The 18,097-nt window shown below is 38.1% G+C and overlaps 1 protein-coding gene across 4 annotated transcripts in view; it reads left to right on the top strand.

Moving 5' to 3' along the window:
• Positions 1–18,097, top strand: part of RXFP1 (relaxin family peptide receptor 1) — a gene marked incomplete at its 5' end in the record, with an annotated part of 94,609 nt that overhangs the window by 39,774 nt on the left and 36,738 nt on the right. For 2 of the 4 annotated variants that reach the window (XM_079919716.1, XM_079919714.1), the window contains 3 exons: positions 12,799–12,897; positions 16,730–16,835; positions 17,526–17,597. In XM_079919716.1, coding sequence (XP_079775842.1) covers positions 12,799–12,897; positions 16,730–16,835; positions 17,526–17,597 — 277 coding nt within the window. Of the gene's footprint in view, positions 1–12,798; positions 12,898–16,648; positions 16,836–17,525; positions 17,598–18,097 lie in introns of all 4 variants that reach the window. The other 2 variants (XM_079919713.1, XM_079919715.1) reach the window with 2 other exon arrangements.

The raw sequence follows: 18,097 nt of genomic DNA, 5'->3' as shown, positions 1-18,097 counted from the left end.
AATAGAATTCACAGTCCTGATAGTAAAGATGATCCAAAATCTTGGAAATAGAATGGAGAAAATACAAGAAATGTTTAACAAGGAGAACTAAACAGCAAACAAACAATGATGTATAACACAATAAATGAAATTAAAAATTCTCTAGAAAAAATCAGTAGCAGAATAACTGAGGCAGAGGATAAGTGACCTGGAAGATAAAATAGTGGAAATAACTACTGCAGAGCAGAATAAGGATAAAAGAATGAAGAGAATTGAGAACAGTGTCAGAGACTTCTGGGACATTATTAAACCCACCAACATTCGAATTATAGGGGTCCCAGATGAAAAAGAGAAAAAGAAAATCACCAAGAAAATATTTGAAGAGATTATAGTTGAAAAAAAGGAGATAATCAAGTGCAGGAAGTGTAGCAAGTCCCATACAGGATAAATCCAGGGAGAAACACACCAAGACACATATCAATCAAACTACCAAAAATTAAATACAAAGAACAAATATTAAAAGCAACAAGGGAAAAACAGCAAATAACATGCAAGGGAATCCCCATAAGGTTAACAGCTGATCTTTCAGCAGAAACTCTGCAAGCCAGAAGAGAGCAGCAGAACATATTTAAAGTGATGAAAGGGAAAAACCTAGAACTAAGATTACTCTACCCAGCAAGTATCTCATTCAGATTCAACAGAGATATTAAAATCTTTACAGGCAAGCAAAAGCTAAGAGAATTCAGCACCACCAAATCAGCTTTACAACAGATGCTAAAGGAACTTCTCTAGGCAGGAAAGAAAAGAAAAGGAAAAGACCTACAAAAACCAACCCAAACAATTAAGAAAATGGTAATAGGAACATGCATATCGATAACTACCTTAAATGTAACTGGATTAAATCCTCCAACCAAAAGACATAGACTGACTGAATGGATAAAAAAACAAGACCCGTACATATGCTGTATACAAGAGGCCCACTTCAGACCTAGGGACACATACAGACTGAAAGTGAGGGGATGGAAAAAGATATTCCATGCAAATGGAAATCAATAGAAAGCTGGAGTAGCAATTCTCATATCAGACAAAATTGACCTTAAAATAAAGACTACTACAAGACACAAAGAGGGACACTACATAATGATCAAGGGATCAATCCAAGAAGAAGATATAACAATTGTAAATATTTAGGCACCCAACATAGGAGCACCTCAATGCATAAGGCAAATGCCAACAGCCATAAAAGGGGAAATCAACAGTAACACAATCATAGTAGGGGACTTTAATACCTCACTTTCAACAATGGACAGATCATCCAAAATGAAAATAAATAAGGAAACACCAGCTTTAAATGATACATTAAACAAGATGGACTTAATTGATATTTATAGGACATTCCATCCAAAAATAACAGAATACATTTTCTTCTCAAGTGCTCATGGAACATTCTGCAGGATAGATCATATCTTGGGTCACAAATCAAGCCTTGGTAAATTTAAGAAAATTGAAATCGTATCAAGTATCATTTCTGACCACAACGTTATGAGACTAGATATCAATTACAGGAAAAAAATCTGTAAAAATACAAATTCATGGAAGCTAAACAATACACTCTTTAATGACCAAGAGATCACTGAAGAAATCAAAGAGGAAGTCAAAAAGTACCAAGAAACAAATGACAATGAAAACAAGGTACCGAAAACCTATGGGATGCAGCAAAAGCAGTTCCAAGAGGGAAGTTTATAGCAATACAATCCTATCTCAGGAACCAGGAAACATCTCAAATAAACAACCTAACCTTAAACCTAAAGCAATTAGAGAAAGAAGAACAACAACAACAAAAAAAAAAACCCAAAGGAAGCAAAAGGAAAGAAATCATAAAGATCAGATGACAAATAAATGAAAAAGAAATGAAGAAAACAATAGCGGAGATCAATAAAACTAAAAGCTGATTCTTTGAGAAAATAAACAAAATTGATAAACCATTAGCCAGACTTCTCAAAAAACAAAAAAAGGGAGAAGACTCAAATCAATAGAATTAGAATGAAAAATGAGAAGTAACAACTGGTACTACATTACTACAAGCAAGTGTATGCCAATAAACTGGACAACCTGGAAGAAATGGACAAATTCTTAGAAATGCACAACCTTCCGAGACCGAACCAGGAAGAAATAGAAAATATGAACAGACCGATCACAAGCACTGAAATTTAGTCTGTGATTAAAAATCTTCCAACAAACAAAAGCCCAGGACCAGATGCCTTCAGAGGCGAATTCTGTCAAACATTTAGAGAAGAGCTAGCAGCTATGTTTCTCAAACTCTTCCAAAATATAGCAGAGGGAGGAACACTCCCAAACTCATTCTACGAGGCCACCATCACCTTGACACCAAAACCAGATGAAGATGTCACAAAGAAAGAAAACTACAGGCCAATATCACTTATGAACATAGATGTAAAAATCCTGAACAAAATACTAGCAAACAGAATGCAGCAGCACATGAAAAGGATCATACACCATGATCAAGTGGGGTTTATCCTAGGAATGCAAGGATTCTTTGGTATACGCTAATCAATCAATGTGATACACCATATTAACAAATTGAAGGAGAAAAACCATATGATCATCTCAGTAGTTGCAGAAAAAGCTTTCGACAAAATTCAACATCCACTTATGATAAAAGCCCTCCAAAAAGTAGGCATAGAGGGAACTTACCTCAACATAACACAGGCCATATATTACAAACCCACAGCCAACATCATTCTCAATGGTGAAAAACTGAAAACATTTCCACTAAGATCAGGAGCAAGACAAGGTTGCACACTCTTACCACTATTATTCAACATAGTTTTGGAAGTTTTAGCCACAACAATCAGAGACAAAAAAGAAATAAAAGGAATCCAAACTGGAAAAGAAGAACTAAAGCTGCCACTGTTTGCAGATGACATGATACTATACATAGAGAATCCTAAAGATGCTACCAGAAAACTACTAGAGCTAATCCATGAATTTGGTAAAGTAGCAGGATACAAAATTAATGCACAGAAATCTCTTGCATTCCTACACACTAATGATGGAAAATCTGAAAGAGAAATTAAGTAAACACTCCCATTTACCATTGCAACAAAAATAATAAAATACCTAGGAATAAGCCTACCTAAGGAGACAAAAGACTTGTATGCAGAAAACTATAAGACACTGATGAAAGAAATTAAAGACGATACAAACAGATGGAGAGATATACCATGTTCTTGGATTGGAAGAATCAACATTGTGAAAATGACTATACTATCCAAAGCAATCTACAGATTCAATGCAATCCCTATCAAACTACCAATGGCATTTTTCACAGAACTAGAACAAAAAATTTCACAATTTGTATGGAAACACAAAAGACCCCGAATAGCCAAAGCAATCTTGAGAAAGAAAAACGCAGCTGGAGGAATCAGACTCCCTGACTTCAGACTATACTACAAAGCTACAGTAATCAAGACAGTATGGTACTGGCACAAAAACAGAAATATAGATCAATGGAACAGGATAGAAAGCCCAAGGTAAACCCACACACATATGGTCACCTTATCTTTGATAAAGGAGGCAAGAGTATACAATGGAGGAAAGACAGGCTCTTCAAAAAGTGGTGCTGGGAAACCTGAATGGCCACATGTAAAATAATGATATTAGAATGCTCCCTAACACCATACACAAAAATAAACTCAAAATGGATTAGAGACCTAAATTTAAGGGCAGACACTATAAAACTCTTAGAGGAAAACATAGGCAGAACACTCTATGACATAAATCACAGCAAGATCCTTTTTGACCCACCTCCTAGAGAAATGGAAACAAAAATAAACAAATGGGACCTAAGGAAACTTAAAAGCTTTTGCATAGCAAAGGAAACCATAAACAAGATGAAAAGACAACCCTCAGAATGGGAGAAAATATTTGTCAACGAATCAATGGACAAAGGATTTATCTCCAGAATTTACAAGCAGCTCATGCAGCTCAATATCCAAAAGACAAACAACCCAATCCAAAATGGGCAGAAGACCTAAATAGATATTTCTCCAAAGAAGATATACAGATTGCCAACAAACACACAAAAGGATGCTCAACATCACTACTCATTAGAGAAATGCAAATCAGAACTACAATGAGGTATCACCTCACTCCAGTTAGAACGGCCATCATCAAAAATCTACAAACAATAAATGCTGGAGAGGGTGTGGAGAAAAGGGAACCCTCTTGCACTGTTGGTGGGAATGTAAATTGATACAGCCACTATGGAGAACAGTAGGGAGGTTCCTTAAAATACTAAAAATAGAACTACGACCCAGCAATCCCACTACTGGGCATATACCCTGAGAAAACCATAATTCAAAAAGAACCATGTCCACAATGTTCACTGAAGAACTATTTACAATAGCCAGGACATGGAAGCAACCTAAGTGTCCATCGATGAATGGATAAAGAAGATGTGGCACATCTATACAATGGAATATTACTCAGCCTTAAAAAGAAATGAAATTGAGTTATTTGTAGTGAGGTGGATGGACCTAGAGTCTGTCATACAGAGTGAAGTAAGTCAGAAAGAGAAAAACAAGTGCCGTATGCTAACACATATATATGGAATCTAAAAAAAAAAAAAAAAAAGGGTTCTGAAGAACCTACGGGCAGGACAGGAATAAAGACGCAGACGTAGAGAATGGATTTGAGGACACAGGGAAGGGGAAGGGTAAGCTGGGACGAAGTGAGATAGTGGCATTGACATATATACACTCCCAAATGTAAAATAGATAGCTAGTGGGAAGCAGCCGCATAGCACAGGGAAATCAGCTCGGTGCTTTGTGACCACCTAGAGAGGTGGGGTTTGTAGGGTGGGAGGGAGATGCAAGAGGGAGGAGATATGGTGATATATGTATATGTATTTAAAAAATAAAATAAAGTACCATCAAATTCTCAAATGCTATGAAATTTGTTGATTACATCCAGGCTTTTATTTTAAGGGAACTCTTTGAGTTTCCAGATTAGAATTTGCTAGCACTCCTTCTGTATTATAAACAAATGGCCGTGCAGAAAAAGGCTCCCCATCACAGTCATGCTAACCTATCCTCATCCCAGTTGGAGGCAGGTTGAATCACTCCACCATGAAGACCCAAGTTCAGATGCTCGCCTCGGCAGCCTCTGAACATCACCCTGCTCTGCACTTTAACATCCTTGTCTACAGGAAAAGGATGACGACATTGGTTCCTCTGTTTCCATATTTGTATTCCTTTGATCCACAGGGAAAACGGAAGCTTCCTCTAATACATTTTGGGTGATGCAGTAAGTTAGAATCTGCTAAAAATGTATGTCCACCCAGAACCTCAGAATGTGACCTTATGTGGAAATAGGGTCTTTGCAAATATAATGAAGGTGAGGAGTTTCTGATTTCCCCCTGGTTCAGCCCAGGCAGACCTTTCCCCTCTCCCTTTCTGGTCCAAGTCTCTTGTCTGGTCTGGGAACAGCAGAGCCCAGCTCTTCTTTATTTGTTTTTCCACATCTATTGTCAGTGCTCAAACCTGGGCCTTTGACAATCAAATACTAAGAATTTGATTCTTTTGTTATCTGCAGACATCTGTGTCATCCCTTTTCCAAGGCAATGAAAGTGGAAAATTCTAGCCTCTTGCTATAGGAAAAGGGCAGAGTGCAAGGAATTCAAGGGAAAGGAAACTTTATTAATAACCCCGATTATTTGCTTGTCTCTAATCTATGAGAATTAGACAAACAGTATTTATTTACGGGTATGATGGTGATGGTACATATCTTTTAATAGGATTATAAGAATGTTTGAAGTGTATTCAAGGATCCTTTTAATTTTTAATTGGGCCTGCATTTAAAATTCTGGAACGCTAAATATCCTTTCATTTCCTTTTACACAGCTGTCAGGATGATGGCAATGCCAGGCAGTTTGATGTAGAACTTCCCTGTTTTCATTTTAGAATATTCCATTAAAGTTGGTAGTTTGTCTTTTTTAAGGTCAAAAAGACAGGAGGGAAAGTGACACAAGTCATAAATATGTGTATTGATACACGACTATGCATTGTACGTTCAAAAATGACTGGTTTTCTATTTATTATTCTCAAAATAGAGTAGGAAAAATGCATGTAGCTGAACCCCTGGCTTTTCTATAAATACAAACCTCGTTTTAACTTCAAATATGTTTATCCAACAATGCTTCAATGATGTTTGAGTTAACTCCACAAAGACTTTCAGCTCAGAACGCTGCCTATGAGATAGGACACAAAAGACAGTTTCTGTAGTGGCTTCAATTTCTTTTAAAATGTCACAGCCTTAATTTCTTCAGAGTTGCCTCTAAAGGTACTAGAAATAGAGTCACAGATGTAGAAAACAAACTTATGGTTACCAAGTGGGAAAGGCAGGGAGGGATAAATCGGGAGATTGGGATTGACATATACACACTACTATATATAAAATAGATAACCAACAAGGACCTACTGTATAGCACAGGGAACTCTACTCAAGACTGTGTAATGACCTATATGGGAAAAGAATCTTAAAAAGAGTGGATATATGTATATGTATAACTGAATCACTTTGCTGCACAGCAGAAACTAACACAACATTGTAAATCAACTAACATCCAATAAAAATTAATTTAAAAAATAAAATAAAAGTACCCAGAAAGAGGCATATGTATTCCGTCAGCAAACAGCTATTGTCATTCAAATTCAAGGAGATCTCACACTACTGGTCTGATGAATTGGTCTGTCTGACCAGGCGACACCTCAAGGTCTATTTTAATGGCCCAGGACACCTCTACTCTGGCGATCATTAATTTCTGAGAAAGAGATGTTCCACTGTGTCCCAAGAATGGGCGCTGAGAATTGAGGAAATATCTGAGAATCAGGGATGCTCTGCTTGGCATAAATCCACACTTTATAAATTAACCATATTGTAGCCAATAGGATTTATGCCTTCAGTTTCATGAAAGTGTAGAGTATTTAACACACAGCATCATGGCACCCTTCTTTGTCCTGGCTTCCTCTCTGACAGAGGCATGAGTCCCTCGACTTTGAATACTCAAAATCCAAACATGAAAGGAGTCCAGGAATGGCCCCTGCAAACCTACAGGACTGTTTGGGAACCGTGCTCTGGCACGGCTGGCTGGTGAGAGGTGCAGAGTCCTGAGCTCCACCCCCAGAAACATTGATCTAGTAGGTAAGAATGGGGCCCAGAAATCTGCATTTTAACACAGTGGATGAGTAGCACACCTGTTAAAGTTTTGAAATGATTCACTTCCCAACGCAGACAATTTTATTACCAAATTCAGAACCCCTTGAAAGTGATTAATCAGAGTGATTAATTCAAACGTTAGCAGGCATCAGATCTGCTGGAGGGCTTGTTAAAATGCAGAATGCTGGACCCCATCTACAGAGTTTCTAATTGAAAGCTCCTGGAGTGGAGCCCAAGAATTTGCTTTTCTGTGAAGCTCCCAAGTGATACTGATGCTACTTGTCCCAGATCTGCACTTTGAAAACCACTCATCTAGACTTTTATTTTTAACTTTTTATTTTATATTGGAGTATAGCCAATTAACAATGTTGTAATAGTTTCACAGCAAAGAGACCCAGCCATACATATACATGTATCCATTCTCCCCCAAACTCCCCTCCCATCCAGGCTGCCACATCACATTGAGTAGAGTTCCCTGTGCTGTACAGTAGGTCCTTGTTGGTTACCCATTTTAAATATAGTAGTGTATACACGTCAATCCCAAACTCCCTCCCCTCCACCCGTCTCCCCTGGTAACCGTAAGTTCGTTCTCTAAGTCTGTGAGTCTTCTTGTGCAAATACAGAAGCAAACAGTTCCCAACATGTATTAAAAGATGGCATATAAAAGGGTTAAACAAAATTAAAGCTATTTCTTTAAGGCTGATTTCTCCTTTCATCGTACTAGCCTGCATTAGTAATTCCAAGTGGGGATACAGGATTCAGCATTTCCCAAGCATATTTAACCACAGAACTCTCTTCTCAAGAAGAATCCTGGGAAGCAATTTGAGGAAAGCCTAATATAGCACCGTCACAACTATGCAGTGCCTTCAAGAAACTTGGACCTTTCCCATTCCCATCCAGACGTCAACCCTTGACACGCCACACACCCACCCCCGGCGCCAATGCCGGGGAATGTGAGAGCATGGAGAAGAGAGATGCATTCTCCAGAATTCAGATTGGTGTGTCTAACGCACCTTTCCATAAAATAAATTGTAACTAATACTAGATGCAAATGAAATAATGATTTACTATTTTATATACTTTATGAGAGCTAGTAAAAGTCATGTTTTAACTATATTAGAAGTACCTTAGAAGTCACTGAGGCAATAAAAATACATAAGCTAAGAAGATTAATTCCTATCGTACTCTCATAAGGAGATAAAATACATATATAAATAGGCACAGTATGAAGCAGATTATAATAAGTGTAACAAGATATATGAGCAAAGTGCCCTTAAATTACGGACCACTTGCATTCATCTTGTTAACAGCAACGTTACTAAGGAAAAGACATCTGATCCTTCTGATTGACAGGATTCTTCTGCTAAATCTAGCCATCCTCCACTGCAACATGAGAAGGGCTCTAGTCAGAGAAAATCCCATAATGCAGTTCTTCCAAAACTTGTTGTAAGACTCCCCCAGGGCATTGATGGAATATATAGACCTCCAGACCCCATATTGGCCAAATAAATCAGAGTCTCCGGTAGAGGAGCCTGGAAATCTGTGTTTTTGTTAAGTGCCTCAGTTCCCAAATTTTATTATAACATCAGGGAGACTGGGTTTTCTCTGAAGTGTCTTTGAGGACAGAGACCCATTCATTCATTCATTCATTGAATTAGCACATACTTATTCAGGCAGTACGCAAGACCAGATTTTTCTTGGTCTGCGTCATTCATTCTTATTCAGAGCATCATTACATGTTTTTAGTTTTAAAGAAACCTATTTTTAGTAAATATATATACTTAATGCTGTTCATACAGCACTAGCAACACACACTAGGAACCACATCCCCTAACGCAATACCCTCTTGTACTGTGCTCTCTACTGTGTGATACCTCGAGAAAACTCAGAGAGTCAAATTTCAGTGGGATCACAAGCAAAGTATGAAAAACCATTCTGCCCACTGTCCCATACATCCTTGAAATATGAAGGGTATGGGATTTAAGATATAGAAACACGTATTCCAAAAGCTGTTTTCTTAAAAATTCTAACTTTCCAACTTTGCAATTTTGGCTACATCTTCTATGTTCTGTGTTCCTGCTTTCTGGTGAGAGGAAGTAATGGGTGGGAAGAAGAAAATGCTTTGGGAAGGCAGGGAAGAAGGTAAATGCTAATTGCAAAGAAGCTTGTTTGTTTGAAGATGCTGCTATTTGAAAAGAGATCTCCCCGCAAAACATATGCTCTCACTTGGAGAGCTATAAGCCGTCTTGTCCTGTTTCCTTCTGCATTCTCAAATTCCCCATCACCTCTCTTTCTCTTTTCCCTCTCTTTTCAACTCTGTGTCTTTGTGTGTGTGTGTGTGTGTGTGTGTTGAGGTACAATGAGGTAGAAAAGGAGAGAAAATAATAAGATTGAGAAAGAGACAGAGAAGTAGCATAAATAACTACATCACTTGGATTTGTTGGACTAAAGTGTTGCAACTACACCAGGTATAGTGAACCCCTTTAGAACAGATGTTAAGCACTGCACCACCTATTAATGGTAAGAATGCAGCAAATTGCAACAGTTCACTTGAAAAGCTCAGTTAAATACAGGGCCTGCTGAAGAACAAGAGAGAAAGAAAAGCAACGTCTTCCGGCGGTCACCCAACCACTCTGTCTCATGAATGTCACAGCAGCAGTGAGACACCACCTGCGGATACAGGCCCAGCCCTGCGACGCAGCACCTCGCCTGAGTCCCATCGCTGTGTTCTGAGGTCCAGGAGGATGGGTCAGGACACGAAAGTGAGCATGGGCGCCCTCTCCCCCGCCCCCCAACCAGGCCCTGGCAGCCTGCGGGGTTGAGTCCTTCAGACCTTTCCACCCTCGCTCTGTAGATACACAAAAACTCGTCTGTAAAAATCATCAGTGCCTCAACATACCCAGAGCCAAAAGACTTCTCTTACCACGTGTTTCATTTGTAACGTTTATAAATGTATGAAAATTCATAACATTAGTATGAAATTTAATTTATTTTTAAATTTTTTTTACAAATGATTCACAATACTTCCATTGATCCATGGATAATAATAATAATGATAAGCTTAAATTCCAGTTAATAACTCCTTCTGGTTGTTAAATAATTTTTTGTATAATTCACACAATGCTCATGTAAGAGCCTCAAGAATGGAAATGAAACAGGCAATAGAACAATAAATAGGTAACAGATAGTAACAGCTAAATATTTAAAGACAATGTCATATAAAAGTTGGAATTTCTATAAGAGGAGTATAAACTGATTCAATCATCTTTGGAGCTAGAAAAGAAAACATTAAAATAATGGTATTATTTTAATTCTTTGGTTATTTTTAATAATTCTGTTTCTTAGTCAAATCACTTAAAGTTCTCAGAATCAGTTTTTCCATCTGTAAGTAGAGTTCACAATAATGACGAAATGGAGTTACTAGGAGAGTTGACAAGTTAGTTTTGTCAAGTAAAGTAACTAGCAGGCCTCCAACAAAAAAGTAACCTCGTCAGACAGGGGAAGGGACCCATTTATGCTGGGCAGGAAGGCTCAGTCGGATGAGGATTTAGGGTTTGCAAATTCAACTGAACACGTTCAAAAGTCCCATTACAATTCGCAGGGTCCCTCTCTTTCCAAATCAGTGTCCTAATGTGCACTTAAAAGACAGGACAAAATGTGAATTCAGCTTATGTTGTAACCTTAGCAACCCATTGGATCAGATTCTATCTGAGTCCTGAGGTCCCAAGAGATAAAAGATTATCTTAGGGTAGTCATGGCAGCTCCCTGGTCCTCTGAATTTTCTTGAGCTGAGGACATCGTACCCTAAGCTTGTCATTTTCTTTCCTTAATCTCTCTGGGGCCATCTCCGTAGTCATCTCATTCCACAGCCCTTGACATTTCATTCTGATGAGTTACCATAGCATCCACTTTGCCAGAGTCTATCCTTCCAAGAGGCTCCTAATCCAGGAAGCCAAGAGTGATCATTGAAGCAAATTTTTCTGGTTGCTGTGTGCCATAAACTATGAAAGTACCATTTTGTAATGGTGACCGGACTACCGTTATCTTCAAAACCATCCAGGTCAGATAAACAGCCCAACCTTACTATCCTTGAGATTCTGTTATCTGCAATCCCTTCTGGAAGGAGGAAAGAGAAACCACTCTAGATTTTTTTTTTTTTTGCTTTTGCTTAAGAAAAAAGAGATTTCATACAGAGAAGAATGTGTTTATAGAATCATTATAAAGACAATAGAAGCAAGAGTCAGGGGTGGGGAAAACACCACCATAGTTGCAAGCATCTGCCCCATTACTACTGCTCATCAGCTCTTCACCCAGGGAGCTGGAACCTGAGACTGGCCACGATAACTGCCCCACCTCCGCTAGGTACCCACAAGACTGGTGTCTACAAACTTTCAGTCTCGCAGGAGTGAGTCCCTTCGGTAGAAGCTTTTCTATAACAAGAACCTGAGCTGCTTGGGATCTGGACAACATAGATCTACGTTACCAGCTTCTGAAGAACAAGAAAGCATTCTAAACCGAAGATAGAATGCAGAGGGAGCAAACATGCACTAAATCCCACAGTCACAAGCTACCATCTCTATTTGCCTGAACAAGCCCATTCTTTCAGATTTCCTTCCCTTCCACCTCTTTCTCTACCTAAGGTGCCACCTTCTTTACAATGTCAAGGGTCGGGGAGGCACCTTGACCTGGTTCCTGGGTGTTCAGAAGCTGAGATTTGCTGTCTCTGGGGTGCTTCTCTTGTCCACCCAGTTACTGGCACTCAGCTGGAGTCTCAGGCTGACATCTGCAGTTGGTAAACTTGAGGTCCATCAGTCATCTCTGAGATATCATAATGATATCATTGAGATATAATAATATCTTTGAGATATCATCATACTACTTTGCTACTGGTGTTTATTTTGAAACCTGTAATAAAGAAGTTTTAAAACTAATAAGTAATACTAAAGGATGGAAACTGCTATAAATACAATGTTTAAGTAGTCTATCTTCTTTCCAGTTTGTTTTTAGTGGGACTTTAATAGGAAGTATACTCTTACAAGCATACATAGCACTTATGTTAGAATACCTTTCCTTCCCCAAATGTAATCTTCATGGAAGAGTTAATGAGCCATGGAAAAATAAGAAAATAACATGGAGATGGAGGAAAATTGTACAAATTATATTTAATCAGATATGAGCATATTCCAAAAAACTTAATTTCTCTGTTTTGAGCAGTTTGATAGATTGTAGGGACCATTCACCAATCCAGAGAATTTAGGAGGAATAGCAAGTTTATATGGAGACAGACAATGTGTTCCTTTTGGAGAATGTTGTGACGAGCTCCCAGATGACGTTCCTCTGTTTGTCAATCACTCATTATTTTTGTAATTAATTTTTATCGGAGTAGAGTTGATTTACAATGCTGTGTTAGTTTCTGCTGTACAGCAAAGTGAATCAGTTATACATATACCTGTATCCACTTTTTTTTAGATTCTATTCTCATATAGGTCATTCAATTATTTTAAAGAGAGGACCTGTTTTCCCCGACACAACAGAATATTTCTGTTCTTGAACTTTTCGGCTCTGTGATCTTTATTTTAGGTGACAACAATGGATGGTCTATGCAACTTGACAAATATTTTGCCAATTACTACAAAATGACTTCCTGGTATCCTTTTGTGGCAGAAACATCTGAATGCTGTAAGTAATCAGAGGGAATGACGGTCCTTGCCTATAGGTTCATAGTAAGACACCATGTTCTTAAAAGTTGGATCCAACATTTTAAAAAATTTATAGTTTCCTATTTGCAAAATTATAATGTTCTAGTAGACACGCAGCCTTAAATTGAGGATTTTATTTTACGATCACTCAAGGATCATAAGTGCAACGGTAATAAATCATGCCGGGTATTGCTGTGAACAAGATTAATGTCAGTCCGTCAGGGTTGCTATTTTTCATGCCCCCTTTTCACAATCATTATAAACTCTGATATAAAAGCAACTCTGATATAAAGGAAACTGAAAATAGAAGAGCAGAGAAGCTGTTTGGATTTTAACGTTTGTAAGTGAGAAAGCTTCTGGAGTCTAAGCCACACCTCACAGCTACCAAAAAAGCCTTATTAATTAAAATCAGCTACTTTTAGTCACATACCGAAAACTTACAAAAACCCTGGAAAGGGTCTGTAGGAGGGTATAACATTGAGGGTAAGCTATAATTTTTAAGATCAGAAAGATCTATATACATAATTCCTTTTAAATAAATGTTGCCTATTCTGATAAATTATTCAAATGTAAATGTGTGTCTTAAAGTTGTAATTTTAATCCTAGCTTTTCAAAACCTTGGTTAAAAAGCAGGCGTTGGGGAAAAGGATACTTCACTGTATTTTTCCCTTCATGTTCTACCACAAATTGTAAAGTACAGCTTTTTAAAATTTTTTAAATATTTTTTTGTCTTCATTACTCAAAAGAGACTAAAAAAAACCTGCTAGCAAACCCCACTTTAAGGGGGTATACGTCCCTCCTGTAAGTCTCACAGGTCACTCAGCAATCTCTCTCAACTTCATGTTGTCTCCCTGTCAAATACGGAGATCAGATTGCTTTATCATTAGAGAGCTAAAAGCTTTGGGGAAAGGAAAAAGTTAACAGGTATAATTTAACTACTAATACAAGGCAAAAAACGAATGGATTAAGCCATGTGATCTCAAAATGTAGTTTTTATTTTCTTATTTTATTGTACATCCTTTTCTTTTCATTTCTTAAATTTTAATTTAATCTTTTTATGTTTCACGTTATTCCCAAAAGGGTGTTAGGCAATTTACAATAAAAATATGGCTACGAACAGACTTAACCCATTAACATGACATAAGAGACAAAAATTCCATGGTGAGTGGGAAAAGGAATGGAGAAGAAAAATTAGATAAGGAAATCCTTACTAAGAAAATTTACTGCCTAGTTCTTAATTCTGTAGTCATTAAGTCAAAGAGGAAAAATAATGGGCTACATGACTTTTTCATAGTCTGGTCTGTAAAACAAAAATAAACAAAGGGGGAAAACAGATCAAGTTAGCAAGAGAAATAAATTTTTGCTCGATGATGAACTCTGGGAGAAATGTGTCCTAAGTATACTTACATAAGAGGAATGCAGCTACACACAAAAAAAAAAGTTTCAAAAAATACAAAGGCGACGTTTTATCAATTCTTAGTAATGAACAAATATATAATTTTTAATTAGAGTTTTCAAGAAAGATGGGGGAGGGGTGGCAATTCATAATTCAATGTCTTTTTTCAAGCTTAAAAGCAGTGTAAAAATGAAATGGGAAGTGTAACGTAAGATTAAGGGGTGAAACTTAAATGAAGGTTCCTATGGTATCGCTTTATTATTTTTTTTGTACCGCTTTATTTAAATCAGATCATAATAAGGATTTATTGGAAATTTAACTGAAAATGGCTTATAATACTTTTTGGCTGGATGAAAGAATGTGAGGAATTCACAGTTACAAAGTCACCTCTCAAGAAAAATATCATGGAAAACACATCCATCACTAACCAATATATTAATAAAGTTTAAATTTCAAGAATTTGGAAAGTATGGAGATTTGGAAAGAATTGTTTACTCAGCCATAATTTCACCACTCAGAAGCTACCAGCATTAACTTGCTGGTGCACTACTCATCTTTTTTTATTTGAACATAGTTGAAATTTTCTATGCAATCCATTCTTATCATATTTTCAGGTAGCATTTTAGCATAATCAGATATCCATATTATACACTTTTCAAAATACTCTGTAAGTGACAATTTGTTTCCTCCTTCTTTCCTGGCTGGATATTTAGGTGTCATTTTTTCATCTTTCCCTATCACAGGTAACCTTGTGATCAGCATATATGGATTATCTGAATTCAGTCTGCATAATAGAAAAGACACACTGGATTAATGCCAACTTCACTGCCCTCCATTTTTACCTCTCATACTGTCCCTCTCGGGACCTTCCTGTTCCACCCTAACCCTGCACCTCCCATCCTCACAACATTCACATTAGCAGAGGATAGAGAGAGAGAATCAGTTTCCAGAGCTCCATTGCCAGAATGGTCACTTACAACCATAAACCTGTTTTAAAGTTCTTGGCACAGACTCTGTTTACAAAACACACAAAACCTAAATTACGATCAATCGTGAGCTCTCAGGATCCTGTAGGGAGTCTGCAGAGTTATTTGGGAGGAGAGGGAAAACACCTGTGGCCTCATAGCTGCGCAAAGAGACACGTGACTATTTCCAAGGCTGGAGCCGCCCGTGTGCATCTCTGTCACCCCCCGGCTTTGCCTCAGCGTGTCTGCTTTGCCATCACGATGACTTTCTACTCTTCAGAAGCTTTACTGTAAAGGTTATAGACTAAAAGTCTGCAAACAGACAGTTCTCACAGGAAGTTGTGTCTGTCCTATGATGATTTAAAATGTTTTAAGTTAGGCATTATTATTTTTAAGTAGGTAATTATATAGTACGAAACATTGTCTTTCTGGCTTCTTTGAGGAAGTTGGTTGACTTGGCCACAGATGTTCCTGTTGTAATATAGGCCAACAGTTCGGAGAAGCTGTCGCACTGGGACTCCTGGGTGCAGTCTCTACCCGCTTTGCCTGCCCCTGTAGATATTCGAGGCTGTAACCTCTGCTCTAAGTGCAGAGTTTCAAAGTAAACGTAGAAAAGAACACATCTCACTGCTCCCAGGAATCGTCCATTCCCCATCAAGTCAGCAGTCAGATGATGTCTATTACTCTGAATAATAATCCCATTTCGTTGCTTAGCTATATGAACACCCCACTGCAAGTCTCTAACAGACTTTAGAAATATCAGGTCACATGTTCAAGACTACCGCTATAGCCCCACGAGGTAATCAAAGGCGTACATTCCATTTCCTCTCTCTTTCCAACTCTCATCAGTGAGAACAGAATGGCTATGCATAACAAATATTCACTTCCTCAAGTGAAGCTGTAGGCATCCTTACATCCCTACATAAGCCAAAAGAAGTCTTTTGAAGAACTCCTGAATTAAAAAAAAAAAAAATCTCCCAGCACTATATTTCAGAGTTGAGTTCTCTTTCTTGCTAGTTAAAAAGGGCTTCGTCTTCCATTAAAACTATTAATAATTTATTCTTAAACAACAGCTTTAATATGGACATTAACGCCCATCACACCCTGTCCTGTCACCCTGGGACGTAGCTACTCTCCAAGGATAAGAAAGAGCAGATGACTTCATTCATTTTGCAACAAATGGAGAGGGGCAGGCTGCTTTTTTTTTTTTTTTCTTTAAATGCATGGGCTGGTAAATGTATATGTTTCCTTTTCTTCAAGTTCTAGCATCATTTTAATGTTAAAAGCAAAACTTTGGAACCTTAATTTAAAGCTTTGCACAAATTGCGTACGTAAGATATGACACATTTTTGTGTATGATTTTCTTATAGCTTTTTGTTTCTTTCTTTTCATTACCCTCCTGTTCCTGGTCCCTCATCATCCCCATTCCTTACCGCTTCCTCTTTATTCAGTGGTCGGTTCTGTGCCCGTGCAATGTCTTTGCCGAGGTTTAGAGCTTGATTGTGACGAGACCAATTTACGAGCCGTTCCATCAGTTTCTTCGAATGTGACTTTAATGTAAGTAGAAAAGAATGGCTTCATCCTGACAGCCAGAACAGCCCCTGTGAAACTGTATCATAATTCAGGTGTACTTGTCATTATTAATAATGCATTGTCACAAGATGATATCATTGTTCCTTGGTCAGTTATAATGATTGCTGATATTATTTGCATTTATTACATGATAGATCTGACTCTAAACTATTCTATATGTTCACTTATTTAGTTAGCCCCTCATAACAATCTTATGAAGTATTTAGTATCGCCACATTTTATCTAAACAAAAGATGCAATCAAGTGTATGTGCTGGGCTTCCCTGGTGGCGCAGTGGTTGCGAGTCCGCCTGCCGATGTAGAGGACGCGGGTTCGTGCCCCGCTCCGGGAAAATCCCACATGCCGCGGAGCGGCTGGGCCCGTGAGCCACGGCCGCCGAGCCTGTGCGTCCGGAGCCTGTGCTCCGCGACGGGAGAGACCACAACAGTGAGAGGCCTGTGTACCGCAAAAAAATAAAATAAAAATAAAAATACCTCTCAAATAAAATCTCTCTAAAATTTTTTAAATGATATTATGAATACAAGAGTGACATCATGAAGCAAAATGTTTCCTGAAAGCTAGTGTTAAAGTAAATAAAGTTTATAATTATTCATAATGTTGTTAAAAGTAAAGAAAAAACCTTTAAGTAAGCACCAAAATTTACATTTATTTCAGGTCACTCAAGTGGAACTTAATAAGAAAACTTCCTCCTGATGGCTTTAAGAAGTACCATGATCTTCAGAAGCTGTAAGGAAAATTTTAATTCTTAGTGTTGAATTGACTAACATTTTTTGGCCTATCTGTTTCTTCCCACTTCTGCAGAGACAAACACTGCACCACTGCTTAAGTCTAACCCCTCTTTGGGGAATTATTTAGCCATTAGCTGGAGACTACCAGGTAACACTTTTTTTCCTGAGTAATTCTAGAAGCTAACCTAGAAAAATCTCAGATACCTATCCCTAAAGAAACCAGAGTACGTGTGCTATGAACCCTCCGACCACACTGCCCCCAAGTGAATATACTCAAGAGGTTTTACTCTCTGCATTTCAATGCCCATCTTACAGAACAATGTAATGACCCCTTACCAGAGCTGCCCTCAAGATTAGATAGAGAAGGGACTTCCCTGGTGGTCCAGTGGGTAAGGCTCCACGCTCCCAATGCAGGGGGCCCAGGTTCGATCCCTGGTCAGGGAACTAGATCCCACATGCTACAACTACAGATCCTGCACGTGGCAACGAAGATCCCCT

Source organism: Stenella coeruleoalba (assembly GCF_951394435.1).
Source record: "Stenella coeruleoalba genome assembly, chromosome: 4".
Classification (NCBI taxonomy): Eukaryota; Metazoa; Chordata; class Mammalia; order Artiodactyla; family Delphinidae; genus Stenella; species Stenella coeruleoalba.
Note: the sequence above shows the minus strand (reverse complement) of the source record. Positions and strands in the feature narration are given on the sequence as shown.